General features: G+C 38.2%; 1 protein-coding gene across 1 annotated transcript in view; it reads left to right on the plus strand.

Moving 5' to 3' along the window:
• The first annotated feature begins 8,416 nt into the window (after positions 1-8,416).
• Positions 8,417-17,094, plus strand: part of LOC119798648 (high affinity immunoglobulin gamma Fc receptor I-like) — a 75,533-nt gene continuing 66,855 nt past the window's right edge. Inside the window, exons 1-4 of the mRNA XM_038308205.1 lie at positions 8,417-8,657; positions 8,960-8,995; positions 9,149-9,415; positions 9,495-9,740. Coding sequence (XP_038164133.1) covers positions 8,417-8,657; positions 8,960-8,995; positions 9,149-9,415; positions 9,495-9,740 — 790 coding nt within the window. The remainder of the gene's footprint in view (positions 8,658-8,959; positions 8,996-9,148; positions 9,416-9,494; positions 9,741-17,094) is intronic.

Here is a 17,094-nt window from a genome sequence, read left to right on the forward strand (position 1 = left end):
GTTCATATTAGTGGCGTCATCTGTAAGACACAGGCTCTCACCCTAGAGGTTGATGGTTTAAAACTTGACTTTGACTTTTGAAATTTAATAATTTTGGCTAATGAATGTAATTTGCATTGCTTTGCCCTAGTAAAAATATAGATTGGGTAAAAACGCTGCCAAATTAGGTCGGTTTAGCCAAAAGATTGGTTGAACACAACTTCTGACTGAATAAAACCAAACAATGTGGAAAAACTATTATGTTTGAATAAAAATGACTAACACCTTTCATTTTGCTCATCATTGCCCAATTTGCACAAACACTTTCACTGTCTGCTTGAGCTTATTTCACTACAATGGTAGAAAAACTGTGCATCTTAAATGATTGTTCTAAGAAATTTTACACTTAAGAAACATTACAATCAGCAACAGCGACGGGAAACCAGCAACAACAGAGGAACCAAATGTGTCCCTTCTAGTACTAAATATTATAAACAAATAGAAGTATCATCAGCCAATAGGTGAGTATTAAAGTCCAGGCAGGTAAGAGGGAATTTATCAATAAAAAGTTAAACAGAAGAGGTCAAAGTGAGGGACCATGCGGCACATTTCTTTCTTTTATGCAAAATTCTGATGTCAAGTCAGGATTCCATCTTAAAATCTCCTTTAATACCAGCTTCTCTATAAAATATGCCTAAATCCAGAATTGTATAACAGCTTAATGGATATGAAAATTCATCCATCCATTTTCCCTCACGCTTATCCCGCTGGGGTAACGAGGGGTGCTGGTGCCTATCTCCAGCTGTCTACGGGCGAGAGGCGGGGTCCACCCTGGACAGGTTGCCAGTTCATCGCAGGGCAACACAAAGACAAACAACCATTCACACCTCAGGAGAATTTAGAGAAGCCAATTAACCTAACAGATTTGCTTTTGGATATTGGGAGAAAGCCGGAGTACCCGGAGAGAACCCACGCATGCTCAGGGAGAACATGCAAACTCCATGCAGAAAGACCCCGGGCTGGGAATTGAACCCGGAACCTTCTTGCTGGAAACCTGCAGTGCTACCTACTGCCCCACTGTGCAGCCCTACATACCTTCAGAAAAATAAAACTTAAAATTTACTTAAAATACAATCCCTTCATCCTCTGACGTGGAGCTCGCTTGGAGCTCGTCTGCCTGGCTGTGTTTCCTGGATGGGGAAGCCTTTTACAGTTTCCTTTTGTATCTATGCTCCTTTTTCTATGTCTGCTTCTGTCTCCTTCAACTTGAGTCGGGCTTGGCAGATGGCCGCTCACACTGAGCCTGGTTCTGCTGGAGGTTTCTTTCTGTTAGAAGTGAGTTTTTCCCCTCCACTGTCACTAGAAGCATGCTTAGTGTGAGGGATTGCTGAAGAGTCAATGATTTAATGGAATCAACTGGTTTTCCGTAGAAAGATAACCTTGAATCATATTGACTGCATGATCTTCTGAACTGCGAAGTGCCCTGAGATGAAGTGCGTTGTGAATTGGTGGTTTATAAATAAGCTGTATTGAAACGTGAAACCGAATAAGATCACTCAACATATATACAAGAAGCAGCAACAACAAAGCTGTAAATACGTAAGTAAGGTCCTTCAAGTGCTGTAAACCAAAGAGAGCAATTCTTCTCATTTTCCTGGACAAATTTGCTTTAGTTGCAACAATTATATTTCTAAATCTTTCTTTCTCCGCAATCAAAAAGTGTCTGATTCTGTTTTTTACTGTGGAGTAGAAATCTGTGATGGTGGTTCTGGTCGTCTCAAACCAAGTTACCATCCTTCTTCTGGTTTGGACTAACAATGAGGACATTTTCCTCCAAGTTGTTCCAAAATTGTTTCCAGCAAATCTAAAAAGCTTCCTCGGCCATTTCAGGATGTGTCCAATAAGTTGGTTTCTCTGAGGTTCTGGTTCTGTTTGCAGCTTTTCTGCGTCATTTTGAGTTGGGACCAGACAAAGAGCGAAACACATGAGAGGAGACAGAGACACTGACTTACCTGCTTCAGGTTTGGCTTCTTCACAACCGTATTCATCTCCTGGTTTAACATTTATATTTCTAACTATCTGAACAGCTGTAGGTTTCGTTTGGATCCCAGTTGATCCGTGGTGTTCTCCAGGGAAACTTGTTGCTTCTGCATCGATTGTCTCATTATTCTCACGGGATGTTTCTTGGTAGGTTTTAGCAGAGATAGTAGCTCCGTGCTTCTGTGTCTCTGCATTCGAAGCAATGCTGGTCGTATCTAAAAATGAGCCTGCATGCGTCTGAGGAGGCTTCATGTCTCTGAGGTTCTTTATAATCAGATCTGGTTTAGCTGCAGGTAAATCCACGTGGAAAGCTTTAAATTCAGTTTGTGTCAGAGGCGATGTGTTTTCTCCTTCAGGGTTTCTGCCAGGGTTCTGCAGAGACACTTGGTTGTAGATAGAACGGACCGCAGCGCTGGAGGTCACGGTGCTTTGCGTTGAATTATACAAATTCAGCCCCAGAGAAAGACAGCGAAGAAAGGAAACCATGTTGCTTAATCTAAACACAAAAAAATCCTTTTAAAACAGAAAATATTATTGTTGAATTCTCCAATAAAACCAACACTGCAGCCAACCAGCAAACCTTCAAACGGTTTTACCACTGAGCAGGTCTGCCTTTACAGGAATCCACTTCGAAGGAGTGATGACGTCACAGCCTGCCGCGTCATAGCTGTGGGCGGGTCAGGCAATGGGCGGTTCTTGTTGCCTAGCAACGTGCTGCACAGCGGGAATTCTGAACGCCAGTCACGTGACATGAGCGCTGCAGCCGTGCCGCGTGTTGTGGAGCTGACCATAGATATCCATAATAAAGGCTAGATGTCTCGTCCGTGCTGCTGGCCAATGGGGGTCGACGTCCGCACGTGGCGGCCATCTTGCCACAGGCAGCTCGCTCATTCGTAACATTGTGTTTTAAAGGCGCATGTACTGAAATAACCATAACTTCCTCAATTGTCTAACGATTCTCAAACTGTTTGGTTTGTTAAACAAAAGTCAGACATGTAGTTATGATACTGCACACTTATGAATAATTATAACCATGGAATTTCATATGAAAAAAACATTGAATAGAACATACAGGTGCAATAAATATAAACATGCACAAGGTATTTATGTTAAATCAATATATGCTATTAAAACTCAGTGTACTGAATGGCAACATGATATATATATATATATATATATATATATACACTTTTATTTGGGTGTGATTAATTATTTCACAGTCCTAATTTATTTATATTTACATACATACTTTTATAATATGAATATTATTGTTATAATAAAATATGAAATACTGACAAAAAAGGCTTATTGTGTGGCAACCTCTTGGTGTAGCAGCATAATCCAGGTTTCAAATTAAAGGTAACACTTTGAAGTTTCATGCAGACTATTCGGATTATATATCAGGGGTAATTACACAAAAGTTCCTATTTTTAAACCATTATAATAGTGACATTTATTTGCTATTAAAATTGGTGCAATAGTCCCCTTCACAAGTATATATAGATGAAGCATGTTGAAATCCCCACCTACACTACTGTGATGGTATACACATGGAAGACAGAGATTTAAAAAATGACCCAAAAAACATAGCTTGGCTAATGCCCTTTGAAAAGGAAGGTTTTATTGAGCTTCTGTGTAATGTACAAGAGAGCGTTGTCCACAAGGCCATCAAAGCGGACAGGAAGGTAGCTGTGGTCATGTACTAGTGCAGGAATGTCAGCAAACGGGGATGGAAGATCTTCTCCTCCTGCTTACACATTATATAACCTGCAGAAACAAAAACAAAAGTGACCAACAACAATTCACAGTGTATAAGATTGGTATATCAATATGTGATTAAATTTCAATGATACACATGCCCTTTGAAGATGAGCTGGAAAGTTGAAAATGTTTGGCACAACACCATCTTTAAGTTGTCCAAATGAAACTAATACAAACTTATAAAAGCTTTGAGTCAACAACAATCTTGTAATACTATTATGTCATAGCAAAAGTCTCGCATCTTCCTTTTAATAAACCCAGCAAATTCCTGTAACATAATGTAAGATGTGTTGACAAACCAAATCGATTGGAAATCATGTTAAATTCTGCCTCTTCCACTGATGTAAAGTTGGTGGTTAACGTTAGCAGCTAGCTAAACTGTAACGTTAGCTGCTAACTTACTAACGTTAGGTCTCACTTTGCAGCTTCTTGTTATTAGCCAGCTAACGTTAGGCTAATAATGAAAATACAACAACACTCAGATTATTGTTATTAGCCAACTAATAACTACAACCACATCCACAAATATTGTAATTTACACCAAAGATTAATTGTCATACAATCGTTATTGGTGTCAGTAAAACCTATATAATTGACCAATAGTCTCAGCCTTGATAACTTGCGCAAGTAGCCGTGATGCACAACTATGCTGCACGATTAAGTCATTTTTCGACAAGAAAATCTGCAATTTCGACATGTTCAAGCATCTAGAATTATAGCCACGTTCATAATGATTGTAAGAAACCAAACTGTTTGTAAATCCGTCAAGAATTCAGTGAGATAAGAGTATTTGTGTTCGTGCTGATCACTCACCTTACATTAGGTACCATAGAGCACACCAGAAAGCCTGCCTGAGGTAAGATGGCCGCCGGTGATGACGTTTGAGACTCCGCCGTAAGACATCTAGCCTTTATTATGGATATCTATGGTGGAGCTGACCGCAGAGAGCGGACAGGTAATGGGGGCGCGTAAGGACACGCGCAGCCTCCTGCTCCACCTGAGAGCTCAGAGAGACGGATTCTAGGCTGGTTTCCTGTCACAATATAAGCACTTTGATCTGCGCTGATATTCTCTCTTTTAACACTCTGTTGGTAACGAAGAGGCTCTGAACTTCTACTGCAAAGCTAATAATTGATTAATGATTGACATTAATTATACACTCATTTTTCTCTATTCTAATTTTCAGATTTACTTTCTATAACAAGCTTTTTGTTAGGTCTGAAAATAAATAAATAATTGAAATCATTTTCTGTTGGTTTTCATATATTTATAGGTTTGTCTGTTAGTGGCTGTTCATCAGACAGTTTTTTTTTATGATTTCCTATCTTACATATAAGTCTATGTTTCTGAGTTAATATATTGCTTTGCTCTACAAAAAATAAAAACTAAAAGACATATTTAAAAAGACCTTTTATAATTCCTTTAACCATTTAGGATAGGGCTATGTGTTACAAAAAACACTTTATACTGTTGTTATGCTGATGATACTCTGCTATATCTGTCTATAAAACCAAATGAATCTAACCCATTACATAGATTATAGGCATCTTGAAGACAAAAAACCCTGGATGACTCAACATTCTGCTTCTGAATACATTAATTAAATTAATGCATAAATTAAAGCGACCTTTATTTGATTTATTTACATTTTGCCTCTTTTTTATTTATTATTTTTAGTTTCTCTGAAAATGTATGCTTTAAAGCATTGCCTGATCAGATTTGAGAGAAATTTTATGTATTTTTTTTTATCAAAATGCCTTGAAAGAAATCCTTCAATTATATATATTATATATATAGCAACTGCTAACTAATGTAACACTACCTGATCAGGAGTAGAGAGGAAACAAAGAAAATGACCAATTAAAGCTTCTTTAAAGACAGCTGATGTTGAAACTCCCGAATACTGTAGAACATGGACAAACATCCACCAGTGGGAGACAAACTACTTTACTGAATTAGTAACAGACAAGCTTCGAACAAAACAAAATAATCTGTGTTTTTCCCATAGTGGAAAAAATAAGGTGTATTAGAAGGAAGGAAAGGGTTTTCCTAAAACGGGATAGAGGGCCTAAAATATAAACATGATACATGAACATTTGTGATGAACTGGACTGACTTCTTATTGTTTGCATCTACAGCAGGTGAATAAGTATTGAACACACCACTATTTTTCTCAGTAAATATATTTCTAGATGTGCTATTGTCATGACATTTTCACCAGAAGTCAATAACAATCCATGCAATCCATATATACAAAGAAAGTAAACCCTAGATGTCCAGACATTAAGCTATGTGCACTGCAAAAAATATAAATCTCAATAAGTTATTTTTTCTTAAAATAAGTGTGCTTTTCCTTGATTTGAGGAGGTAAGTAAGACACTTTGCCAATGGAACAAGACAATTTCCTTTTAAAATAAGAAAAAACTATTTTATCGTCTTATTTCAAGTAAATATTATCTAACTATCTTATTTTAAGAGTGAAAATACTCATTCCATTGGCAAATCATCTTATTTACCTGCTCAAATTAAGGCTAAATATACTTAATTTAAGCCATTTTTTACTTATTTCTGGATTGTTTTTGCAGTGAATAATGAGGAATGGCACAGGGAAAAAGTATTGTGACATATAATATAAAATGATATATATCCATTTTCAGCCATGGTTTGCGATGATATAGCTGAGAAATTGTTATGTTGTAGGAAAAGGATTCTTGCCCCGGAGCCCAAAGTGATTGCGTGATCAATTGCACAGCACAAGCATTTTTTAACCCGCAGTGAGCAATTCCTTCAGCACCACAAGACTATCAATCTGTGACTTTGTTTGGCCAAATATTTCTTTATTCGCCACAGCAATAGATAACTACTTTTAGGCTGAACTGTATGGGTGCTCTACAGTGCCTCCTGGTTAAAAACATACCAGTCAGTGAAACTTATAGAAGAAAAACAAATCTTTACTTATGTTGCTTGTATATCTGGAAACTTAAAATAAATGTCCAACAAGGTATATGCAGAGCTTTATATTGGGGAAAGAATGCAACCTCATTACTAATAGGATAGCTCAACACAAAACAGAAGCATGGTTCAGCACAGTAAGTGCTAGCTCCTTAGTGCAGGACTCAGCTTAATATACATACATTCTGTTAGAAAACAATGATTTGAGTGAGAAGTGAAGGAGGCCATTAACACAGGCAGAGCTGGAGCAAGATATGCCAAAAACTCTGATGCTCATATAGGACAACTGACTGAGGAAAGACAGTAAAAGGAAATTTAGGTCAGTGCAAAGCAGCCATGAAGAACATCTCCACCAAACCTTGGTCCATAGTTCTTGCCTAGTTCTTCCCCTAAATGGTAAATGGCATGTACTTATATAGCGCCTTTTTTTCAAGTCAGGAGACTTGACCAAAGAGCTTTACACTACATTCATTCACCCATTCAAGCACACACTCATGGTGGCAAGCTACACTGTAGCCACAGCTGCCCTGGGTCTCATTGACAGAAGCGGGGCTGCCGTACACTGGCGCCACCGGGCCCTCTGACCACCATCAGTAGACAATGCAGGTGAAGTGTCTTGCCCAAAGACACAATGACACTGAAAATCGGAGTCGGGGCTTGAACCGTCAATCCTTCGATTTCAGGGCAAACTCCTGCATCCAACACCACTGTCGCCCACTGTTCCCCTAATCAGGTCAGACGAGAGTTCCTCCATAAAGTGCAGGATTTCAAGTATCTTAGGGTGCTCTGCCCACAGGATGGGAGAAATGAGCTGGAGATCCAAAGATGGATTAGTGCAGATGCCATAATGTGGACCCTATACGGGTCTGTTCTGTAAAATTGACAAAGGCAAATGCCAAGCTCTTGATTTATTGGTTATTCAACATTTCTATCCTTATCAGGAAATCTGGATCATGAGATCTCTTTACTGAAAGGAGTTTTCTCCCTGGGGAAGCCAGGCACCCTTTTAGAGATAGGGTGCCAAGCTTGGGTCATCAGGGAGAGTCTAGGATGAGAGCCTGTCACGCCAAGAGCCATGATATCAAACTCGGATATTGGACCTCCCCTGGAGGAGGTCCAGGGGATTGCCTAGGACCCAGTGGTTGTAATATGTCTCTTGGCTGGCCTTAAGTGCAATGGGCTTCCCACAGAGGAACTGGAGTAGGTGTGTAAGGGGAGCGGAGTCTGGCCATATCTGTTGAAACCACCACCCGATGTGCAGGTATTGAAACCATTTCTGCTGTGGTGCCTGGCCGGCGCTCAGTTGCACTGGTGCTTCTTTTGGCATTGGGGCAACCTTGAGTTGGCGGAACATATTTTAAACATCATCTAGTAGGTGCTCCCACCTAGAGGGGATACTCTTTGGAAGTTAGCTTAATGCAGGGGTGGGTTTAGACCCTATGCTTTCCTATGTGTTGGGTAAGAGAATGGGGCAGCCCCGGATAACAACTACACTAATGATGCCCTGTTGTTAGAAGAGGCCAACCTGCAGGTGGAGTTAGCTCTGCAGAACAGAACATTCCTACACCTTAAAGTTGCAATCATCTCAGTCTAAAGTCCTGTTGTTTTGTTTTGAATCTATTTTGAAGAGTTCAGGAATGTGTTATGAATGTAAAGATTAACAAAAGAATCAAATGTTTACAACATGGTTAGAATAACAGAGAAAGGTCAAATGAAGGACAGATTGGATCTCAGGGATGTGATGCTGCTAACCCACAGCCAGGGCCCAGTTGGTGGAGATACGTGTCTTTACATCATTGGCTGCTTCATGTTCCTGCAGCCCCTCAACCACAGAGGAAGAGGAGGGTTTTATTCTCAGCCTCTGAACATCTCTATCAGAGCTCTGAGAGACACAATGAAGGAAACATCTGTCAGATTTCTGCTCAGTAAGTAGAGATTCTTTCTGAACATTTCCTGGGTTTCTGTAGATAACTGATGATGGAGGAGAGGCTGGGAAACAGCCTGGAACTGGGTTAAAACACACTGAGGAGAAGTTCTACTGGAATCTGAAGAGAACAGACGAAACATAGAAAATATTAATAGAACTTTGTCACAGAGAGGTATTTACTACCTGCAGGAACAACATTTAGAGTAACGGTCTGAATGGAAACTATTAGAGGTGTAAAACTCTCTTTATGCAAGAAATGATGAAGTTTTTAGTTCTAAGGGATTTTTCCTCTCTTTCTAGTTCTGAGCTCGGTGCTGAGCTGCACAACAAACCAAGGTTAGTTCAATTCCTGTTTAACATCCCAATATTCAGATTTAGCATCCGGAGAAGATAAACTTGATGTTTACTTTGATGGGATCATAAAATGCTTGTTAGTTCTTCACACTGGATCTGAAACAAGTTCTATAAACAAGTTATTTTCCTTTTTAGCTGCTCTGACTGTGAGTCCCAGCAGATCTCAATTCTTTCCTAGAGACTCTGTGTCTCTGAGCTGTGAGGAGAACAACAGCTCTGCTGGATGGACTGTATGGAGGAACACAACCAGAGGAACCAGGACTCAGTGTGGATATGGATGGGGAAAACCAGCTGGATCTACCTGTAACATCAGCTGGTTGTTCATATCAGACAGTGGAGTTTACTGGTGTTGGTCGTCCAGAGAGGGAGCAGCCAGCAGCAGCATCCAGCTCACTGTCACTGGTAAGATCAGACTGTGGAGTTAGTGTTGATGAAGCTGTGTGGAAATGGATGAAATGCTGTAGTTTGTCTCTGTGTTGAGGTGGATCAGTGATCCTGCAGAGTCCTGTCCTCCCTGTGATGGAGGGAGATGACGTCACTCTGAGCTGTCTAACAGAGACCACTCCCTCCAACCTCCCAGCTGCTTTCTATAAAGATGGCTCCCTCATCAGGACTGAGCCCAAAGGTCACATGACCCTCCACCATGTGACCAGCTCTGATGAAGGCCTCTACAGGTGTAACATCAGGGGTCATGGAGAGTCTCCATCCAGCTGGATCTCTGTTGAAGGTCAGCAGCGTTTCTATGTTTTCGACTCCAAAATTATGCAAAGTTACCTGATATGTTTTAGGTCTCTTTACGTGTTAATCTACATCTCCACTCATATCTATATCTATACACATATAAACAGATCTTTCAAAAGCTCCAGACCAGACTCTTTCTTCATTCTCCTCAAATGGTGTCCTTCGTATTTTTATCCACCTGGTTGTGTTTTGTCCTTACCTCATCTCCACTCTACTGATGATATGTTTATATCAAGAAAGAAAAGGTATCCCTTTAGACTCACTTATCATTTTATCAATTTTTTTTCCAGTGTTTAAAAACAGATATTTAATCTAATTGTCACTTATTTAATTTGCAGAAGATAATCTGCCCATCTGAGTGGTAATGACTTCTTCAACTCAGGCTGAATAAGGAATGGATGATTGTGTCCTGTTATTGTAGAGAATCATGTATTAATCCTTAGAGTTAGAAGTTTTTACATTAAGGAGAAAAGAACATGAAAAGTTTTTTTCAAAATCAGAATAAGCAAACAACCAATTGCACATTCTCGTCCTTTTTAAAAGGACAGTACCAACTGGAAAAACAGCTTTGTAAAATTTCACTTTGATATTTACATAGTTTGACAGAAGCTAGCCTTTTTTTTTTTTTTATTGTTTTACATCATCGAATGTAATGTTCTGCATTAGCAGTCTGTGGTTATCCTGTTCTTTCTGTTCACTGCTTGTCAGATTTCCTGTCAGCAGAGAAAAACTTTTGGTGAGCACCAAGGTGTTTCATTTAAGAAAGGCTTGAACTTTAAAACATATCACAAGTTGTGATGTTTAAAATTATGAAGTATATGTTTTAATAAATCCTACTTTCATTTTTTTTTGCTGTCACTTTTCTTTGAATTTTTTTCTGGTCAGGATGATTTTAAACAGTCAGGCTACACTGAGCATGGCGTGTTTATCTATTAAAACCACAGAAACCACCTGCTGGTCCCATCTGACTTCCCCTCACATGTTAATGCAGCCTTGGCCTGTCAGAGTTTCCATGGTGTCTGGTCTAAAGATGCTCATGTTTGCATAAATGTGCGTAACAAACAGGTTGCTTTTTACTTTGTTTGGTTTCAGCTGTTGTGGACCCCTTTCAGCCCTCTATTTCAGGAACACAGAATTATTATATTAACAGTTATACCAACTACAGATAATTACTTATAATTAAGTGATCTTTCATCAGTTCTAAGGACCTCTAAATGCTTGTCCACAGCAAATGCTAATGCAGCTAATTTTCATGTGGTTTCCCTGTAAATGGTTTCTTGAAATTCTGCTCTCTCTTGCAAACAATGTGCAGAAATGCATGTGCAGAAGGCAAAAGCAGTTTTCCAGGTGCTCTAAATAAATAGAGCGAGTAGGAGTGTAGAATGTACCAAGTTCCAAAAATGGGGTTGTTTTAAAGTTTGGATTTATATGGATGTCACTGAACAACTTGACAAGGGCAGTCTCTGTACTGTGGTGAGGAAGGAAGACTAACTGGAGGATGTTGAACCGGCTGTAATTGTAAGAAGGGGTTTAACTGTTGAAACAAAACGTACGTGTCAATAATCTCACTGATTAGGGGGAGCGTTGAGACGGGACTGTAATTCTGCAGGACAAATTTGTCTAAGTTTCTCTTTTAATGGCTGCAGTTTTTTTTGGGGCCTGTGGGAAATCATCTGACAAAAGGCAAATTGTTGTGATTTAACTTAAATCAGATGTTGTAACAAACAGAGATATCTTAAAGCAAGCTTTCAGTAAGACATTGATAGAGCAGGAGAAAGTACTTAGTTGTAAGATTTTGAAAACGAAGTTCTCACCGGTTATTTGGTGATATTAGGAAATCTTTTCAAGATGATCTCTAGTTGTACTGGACTGTAATGGATGTAGAGAATGCCGATCTAATCTTTTAGGTGTTTTTCATTTAAGAAAGTGATTTTTACTTTCTCTTGTCCTTTAAGCTTTTATTGGCTCTTTCTGTCCTGTATTAGCACAGGGATTGTAGGACTATCTCCCATCTACCATTAGAAGAAGTTGACCTGACTTGAAAAAGTGCTATATAAGTACAGGTCATTTACTATCTTACATCAGAGATCTGATTGTTCCTTATGTTCCTAACAGAGCACTTCGCTCTCAATCTGCAGGTTTACTAGTGGTTCCTAGAATTTCTAAAAGTAGAATGGGAGGCAGATCTTTTAGTCATCAGGCTCCTCTCCTGTGGAACCAACTACCAGTTTTAGTCCGTGAGGCAGACACCCTGTCTACTTTTAAGGCTAGGCTTAAAACTTAAACTATTCCCTTTTGACGAAGATTAGTGGCTTACGTTATCCAGAGCTATCTCTATAGTTATGCTGCTATAGGCTTATACTGCTGGAGGACTTAGGGAACCCTATTAATCCTTCAGCTTCATTCTATCTCTAATCTCCCACTCTACAGAATCTGTTCTGCTCTCTCTGCTTTTTCTCATAGTAGCTTCATCTGGTCTGTTCCTGTTTGGCTTTAGCGAAATATCAGCTGTGCTGCTGCCATCAACATCTTTGTACGTAGATGTCAGAGCTTGGCCTGTTTTTCAGTGGCGTCCTGTTTCTCTGACTGCGACTGGCTGGATGTGCTCTCTTCATCTTCTGACATAGGAGTTGGCTCGGAGCTTGTTTGCCTGGTTGTGTGTTTCCTGGACGGGGCCGCATCTGGAGCTGGCTGACAGTTGTCTTTAATATCTCTGCTTTTTATTCTATGTCTGCTTCTGTCTCCTTGAACCCCAGTCAGCTTCGGCAGATGCCCACTCACATTGTGTATGTTTTTGCTAGAGGATCTTCCTGTTAAAAGGGAATGTTGAACAGTTTATATCTCATTAGTATAATGGTTTTGAAATTATCTGAAATATCAGCAAATTTCTGCCTGGCTCTTGGAGTGGAGCTGTCCGTGGTGCTGAAAAGTTGTTAAGACTTTATTATTAGGAATCAAATGTCCAAAGATGCTGCTTTAGAAAAATCTCAAAGAAATGTATATGTTCTCTCTTTGCAATTCTTAAGACAATGTCAGTTTTCTGTTCTATTATTGTTTGATGATATTTTAAGGAATGAACATTGTAGAAGTTCCCGAAGGTTTAGTTAGAATATTTAATAAACCAAAATCAAAAAGTTAGTGAAAGAATGGTTCATAATATTATTTATTAAATGTTAAATAAATTATCTGTTTGCATTTCATAAAAGTTAGATTCTAATTTTTTTTATAAATATTTAAAACAGATATAATCAAAGTGAGATTTGAACTTTATTGGTTTCAAAATGTATCTCTTGTTTATCATTAAATTGCATACAGAAGGGTTGTGGCCTGATAACAGATGTTTTGGTTTAAAAAAAACATGTATGATAAAGATCCATCAACACTTGTTTTATAGTTCAAACATGATTAATACCAACAAAATAACCTAAAACACAACTTTTCCCAGGTTTATCCTGCCTGAAGCTCTTCAGAAATGTGAAGTAGCTCTCTGATAGCTAGGTGTACCTCTGGCAGATGGCACTACGTCCGTTTATGTCTGCTGATTGTATCCAGTGCAATCTAAACGTGTTCATGATGAATGCTGGGTGCATAGAACCTTATTTTATTGTGATCAAATGGTTTTTTATATTTTTTCTGCAGACATATACTGCGGTTATGAAACTTCAGGTAAATCTGAGGCCTGTTTTTGTTTTAACATGGATCCAAATCAGCCAGAAAACAGTGTTTAGACTGAACCAATCCTGACATCACCTCAGCTGAGAACAGTACAAAGGATAAAACCTAATATATCATCATTGTTTTATCTTTTATTTCTGATTTCACTTTTTTTTTTACTTTTGTTCAGGCTGAAGTGGCACAAAAGACAGCAGCTGGACAACTGTTGCTATGGTAACACAATTTTCTTTCAGAAAAAAATTCATTTTAAATTCAGAGCGCAAGTATCAAAGTATAGATCTGCTGTTGGTAGAGCAGGAAACGCATATCGAACATCAGAATATCTAGTTTATATCAACCTCCAGTCAGATAAAAACCCTTTAGTTCTCAGCCATCGATCCGTTTTAAAGCTTTTCATGCTTTGGACTGATTCCTGAGGTAATTCTTACATTTTTAGAAAGGATAATCACGTCTCAGCTGACAGGCCATTTAATTTCCTTCTTCCTTTTATAACATGCTAAATGTGTGAGTCTGACTTTTAAAAGTTAGATGGATTAAAAACAAAAAATAACACATGTCTGCAAGTGGTCAATGGTGAGCATGTAGCACTGACTGATGTGAAAACTTGAGGAACCTTTCTGCTTTTATTGCATTAAAACACATTTTTTTACACAGGAGTATTCATGATAATAACCTTCAGTCTGTCCTTCAGGCCTTTTACCATCTTCTCTGTGGGCCCTCCTTTAAGATGTAAACTAAAGAAATGTTTTTACTTTCTTTTCTTTTTCTGAGCTACGGGGGAAAAGTGGTTTCTAACTAACCTCAACCATCAAAACTTGCTGAAGCTGCATATATGACAGAACTTGAAACTGTTCAACCTCAGAGGCTGTGATAATCGTCTCTGATCTGCCTCAAAGAACCTGCATCAGGTTTTTAGAGGATGTGGTCAGAGGAGTCTGCACACATAAGACGAGTAAACAAAATCTGAACTTTGATTAACTCTGTGCTAAAGTCTTTAAAGTTCACTGCTGTTCAGGAATAAACCAGACCTGCTGATGAACATTATTCGGGTTTTTGCAATGTTAAAAAAAGCTTAGCTGGACTCCAGAGCATAAATCAGAAACATTGTGCTGTTTATATAATAAATAACTTCTGCATTAATCTTTCTTCAAAACTTTCTTCAAACTAAACCTTGATGAGGATAATTCCACAGCTTTCTAAAGCTCTGCAGCTTGCTTTTTATTAACATTTCATTTCCTTCAATCAGTCACTTCCTGCAACCCCTCAAGCTCAACAGAAGAGGAGGTTTTGAATCTTGTTTAACAAATACGTATCTGTGCCTTCTTTTCATTTTGAAGGTGTCTTAGTGAGGATGTTTGGCTCAACCTGCTGCTGTGAAGCAGGATTCTCCACCATGAACAGAATCAACAATAAATCTGGATCCAGGCTCAAAATGAGCCCCTTGATATGTGCTTGAGAATGGCTTAGTCTCCATTCAAACCCAGGTTTAAAGCCTTGCAGGGCAGCCTAAAGCCCACTGCCAACATTAAGACAGAAAAAAGAAAGAAAAAACAGAACAAAAAAAACAGTCCGTTCAGGTGTTTTTAAAAATATGTGAATCAGAAAATTCTATACATACAAAACTGAGAGATTGCTGTTCTCTACTTCAAAAAACACTTTAGATTTTAAAATGGAAAAATTTTCTGTTTTTTTCCTTATTTTTTATTTAAAAATTCATGCATAACATGGATGCATAAACACCTCATTTTATTTCAGTGTTAAATTCTGTAACAGATCATTAAAATGTCTCTGGACCTTTACTGGTTGATGATTTTCTTTATTCATACCCTGCTGATTTTTAATTGGTTACCCCTGGTTTTATGTTTCTAAATATTTATTTCCCTATCATGTGCTCCATCCAATGCAGATCATTGGCTCCATCCACATCTAGTGAAAACTAGTGTGATTGGATGAGTCATAGAACGCAAACACTCATTGGTTAGCTAAAGGAAATCACCAGAAGCTAGCAGGTGTTCTTCAAACTGCTAACGTGAATTGTCTATGCCATGCTACAATGATGGATTCAGAAAAAGATGTTGAAATGTCTGAAAGGTCGGACACAGTGAGAGCGTATCGGGAGACGGAGACCAACAAGACCTCCATCATCCTTGGCCCTATCTCAGAGAATTTTTCGAAATACTCGAAAAATTTAGCTTTCAATTCATATAGCGGTATCTGGCTGTTTTTTGTAAGGTTACTTTATACTTTAAGTAGTTTCTGGAGCACATACTTTTTCACTTTTACTTGAGTGAAGAGGTCAAGTTGATACTTTAACTTTTACCAGAGTGTTTTTAAACTGCAGTATCTATACTTCTACTTAAGTAACAAATGTATGCACTTTTGACACTGCTGGTACTTGGTACTATGCAGAGGTGGAAAGAGTGCATGAAAATCAACACAAGTAAAAGCACAATAACTTAGAAGAAACAACAAATGATAGAATTTGAGTAAAGCAAATACACTCAAATACAGAAAAGAGAATTCTGGTCTATTTCATAAAAGAAACAAGAACATATTGATCTATCCTGGTAATTAATAAATATCAGTTGCAATAAATAAAGAGGAGAAAAACTGAATTTCTCACCAGCAATGGTTCATTTTGTCGAATAATAAAAGGATTAGATGATTTAGCACCTTTTTCTGCTTCTGTTTTCCTGATATCCAGTCACTCATTCACAACAAATTCACATAATGCAATGTGCCAAGTTGTGTTTTAGACTTTTATCTTGTTACACTATCTATAAATAGCTAATTACATAACCAAAAGTTTTCTCCTTTGTTACTGACATGTAGTTATATATATTTATTATTTAGATATTTAAGCTTTAAATTATCGCTAAAGAAATTCTTTCTCATGTCTGTGGACCCAGAGATCTTTGTAAACTTACATCTGGAACTGATTCTTTACACTCTAGCTCCATCTAGTGGCCAAAGTATTTGTTAAAATCTGGTAAAGTAAAACTAGAATTCTGCAGGCAAATTCATGAACAAACATTTGTGAAGAATAGATTTAAGATGAACAACAGAAATATTTATCTGCTTAGAAATTATTAATTTAATACAGAATCCTCAAAATGCTTTGTTTTGTTCTAGTTTCCTTAAAAGATTAGTTTTATTCCTCATTAGTGTTCAGTGTGATTATTTCGATTTTTAATGCCATTTTTGCACCATTGCACGTTTCACCAGAAGAGGGGGTAGTTACACTTATAGCCAGAGCTTTTACAGCCACTAACTCACTAGTTAAATGTAAACAGTCAGAGGTCAGAACCTTGTCTGACGTCATTAGATGTGAACTGGGATCTGTTTTATGTTTTAATCTGGACAAGGAGAAAAATCAATGGAAACATCTTTATAATGGAAGCTGTTTCCAGAGGGGAGATAAAACAGTCTGTTTTCAGACCAGGGCTCCTGTTTGATCAATGTGGAGGTCAGAGAGGCCCAGAGGTCACATGATTGGACTTCCTCCTCTCACACTTCTAACCTTTGATGTGAAAGGAGTAATAGCCTCGTTTTTTTTTTTTTTTTTCATTTTTCAGCCTCCAGTCTGTGTTCTGGAAATGCAAATTGTTTGAATTTTTTTCATTTCAAGCCTTTTACTTTCCGTACCTGGATTATCTACCTCTTAG

This window comes from Cyprinodon tularosa, unplaced genomic scaffold (assembly GCF_016077235.1).
Source record: "Cyprinodon tularosa strain WSP-4 unplaced genomic scaffold, ASM1607723v1 ctg631, whole genome shotgun sequence".
Taxonomy (NCBI): domain Eukaryota; kingdom Metazoa; phylum Chordata; class Actinopteri; order Cyprinodontiformes; family Cyprinodontidae; genus Cyprinodon; species Cyprinodon tularosa.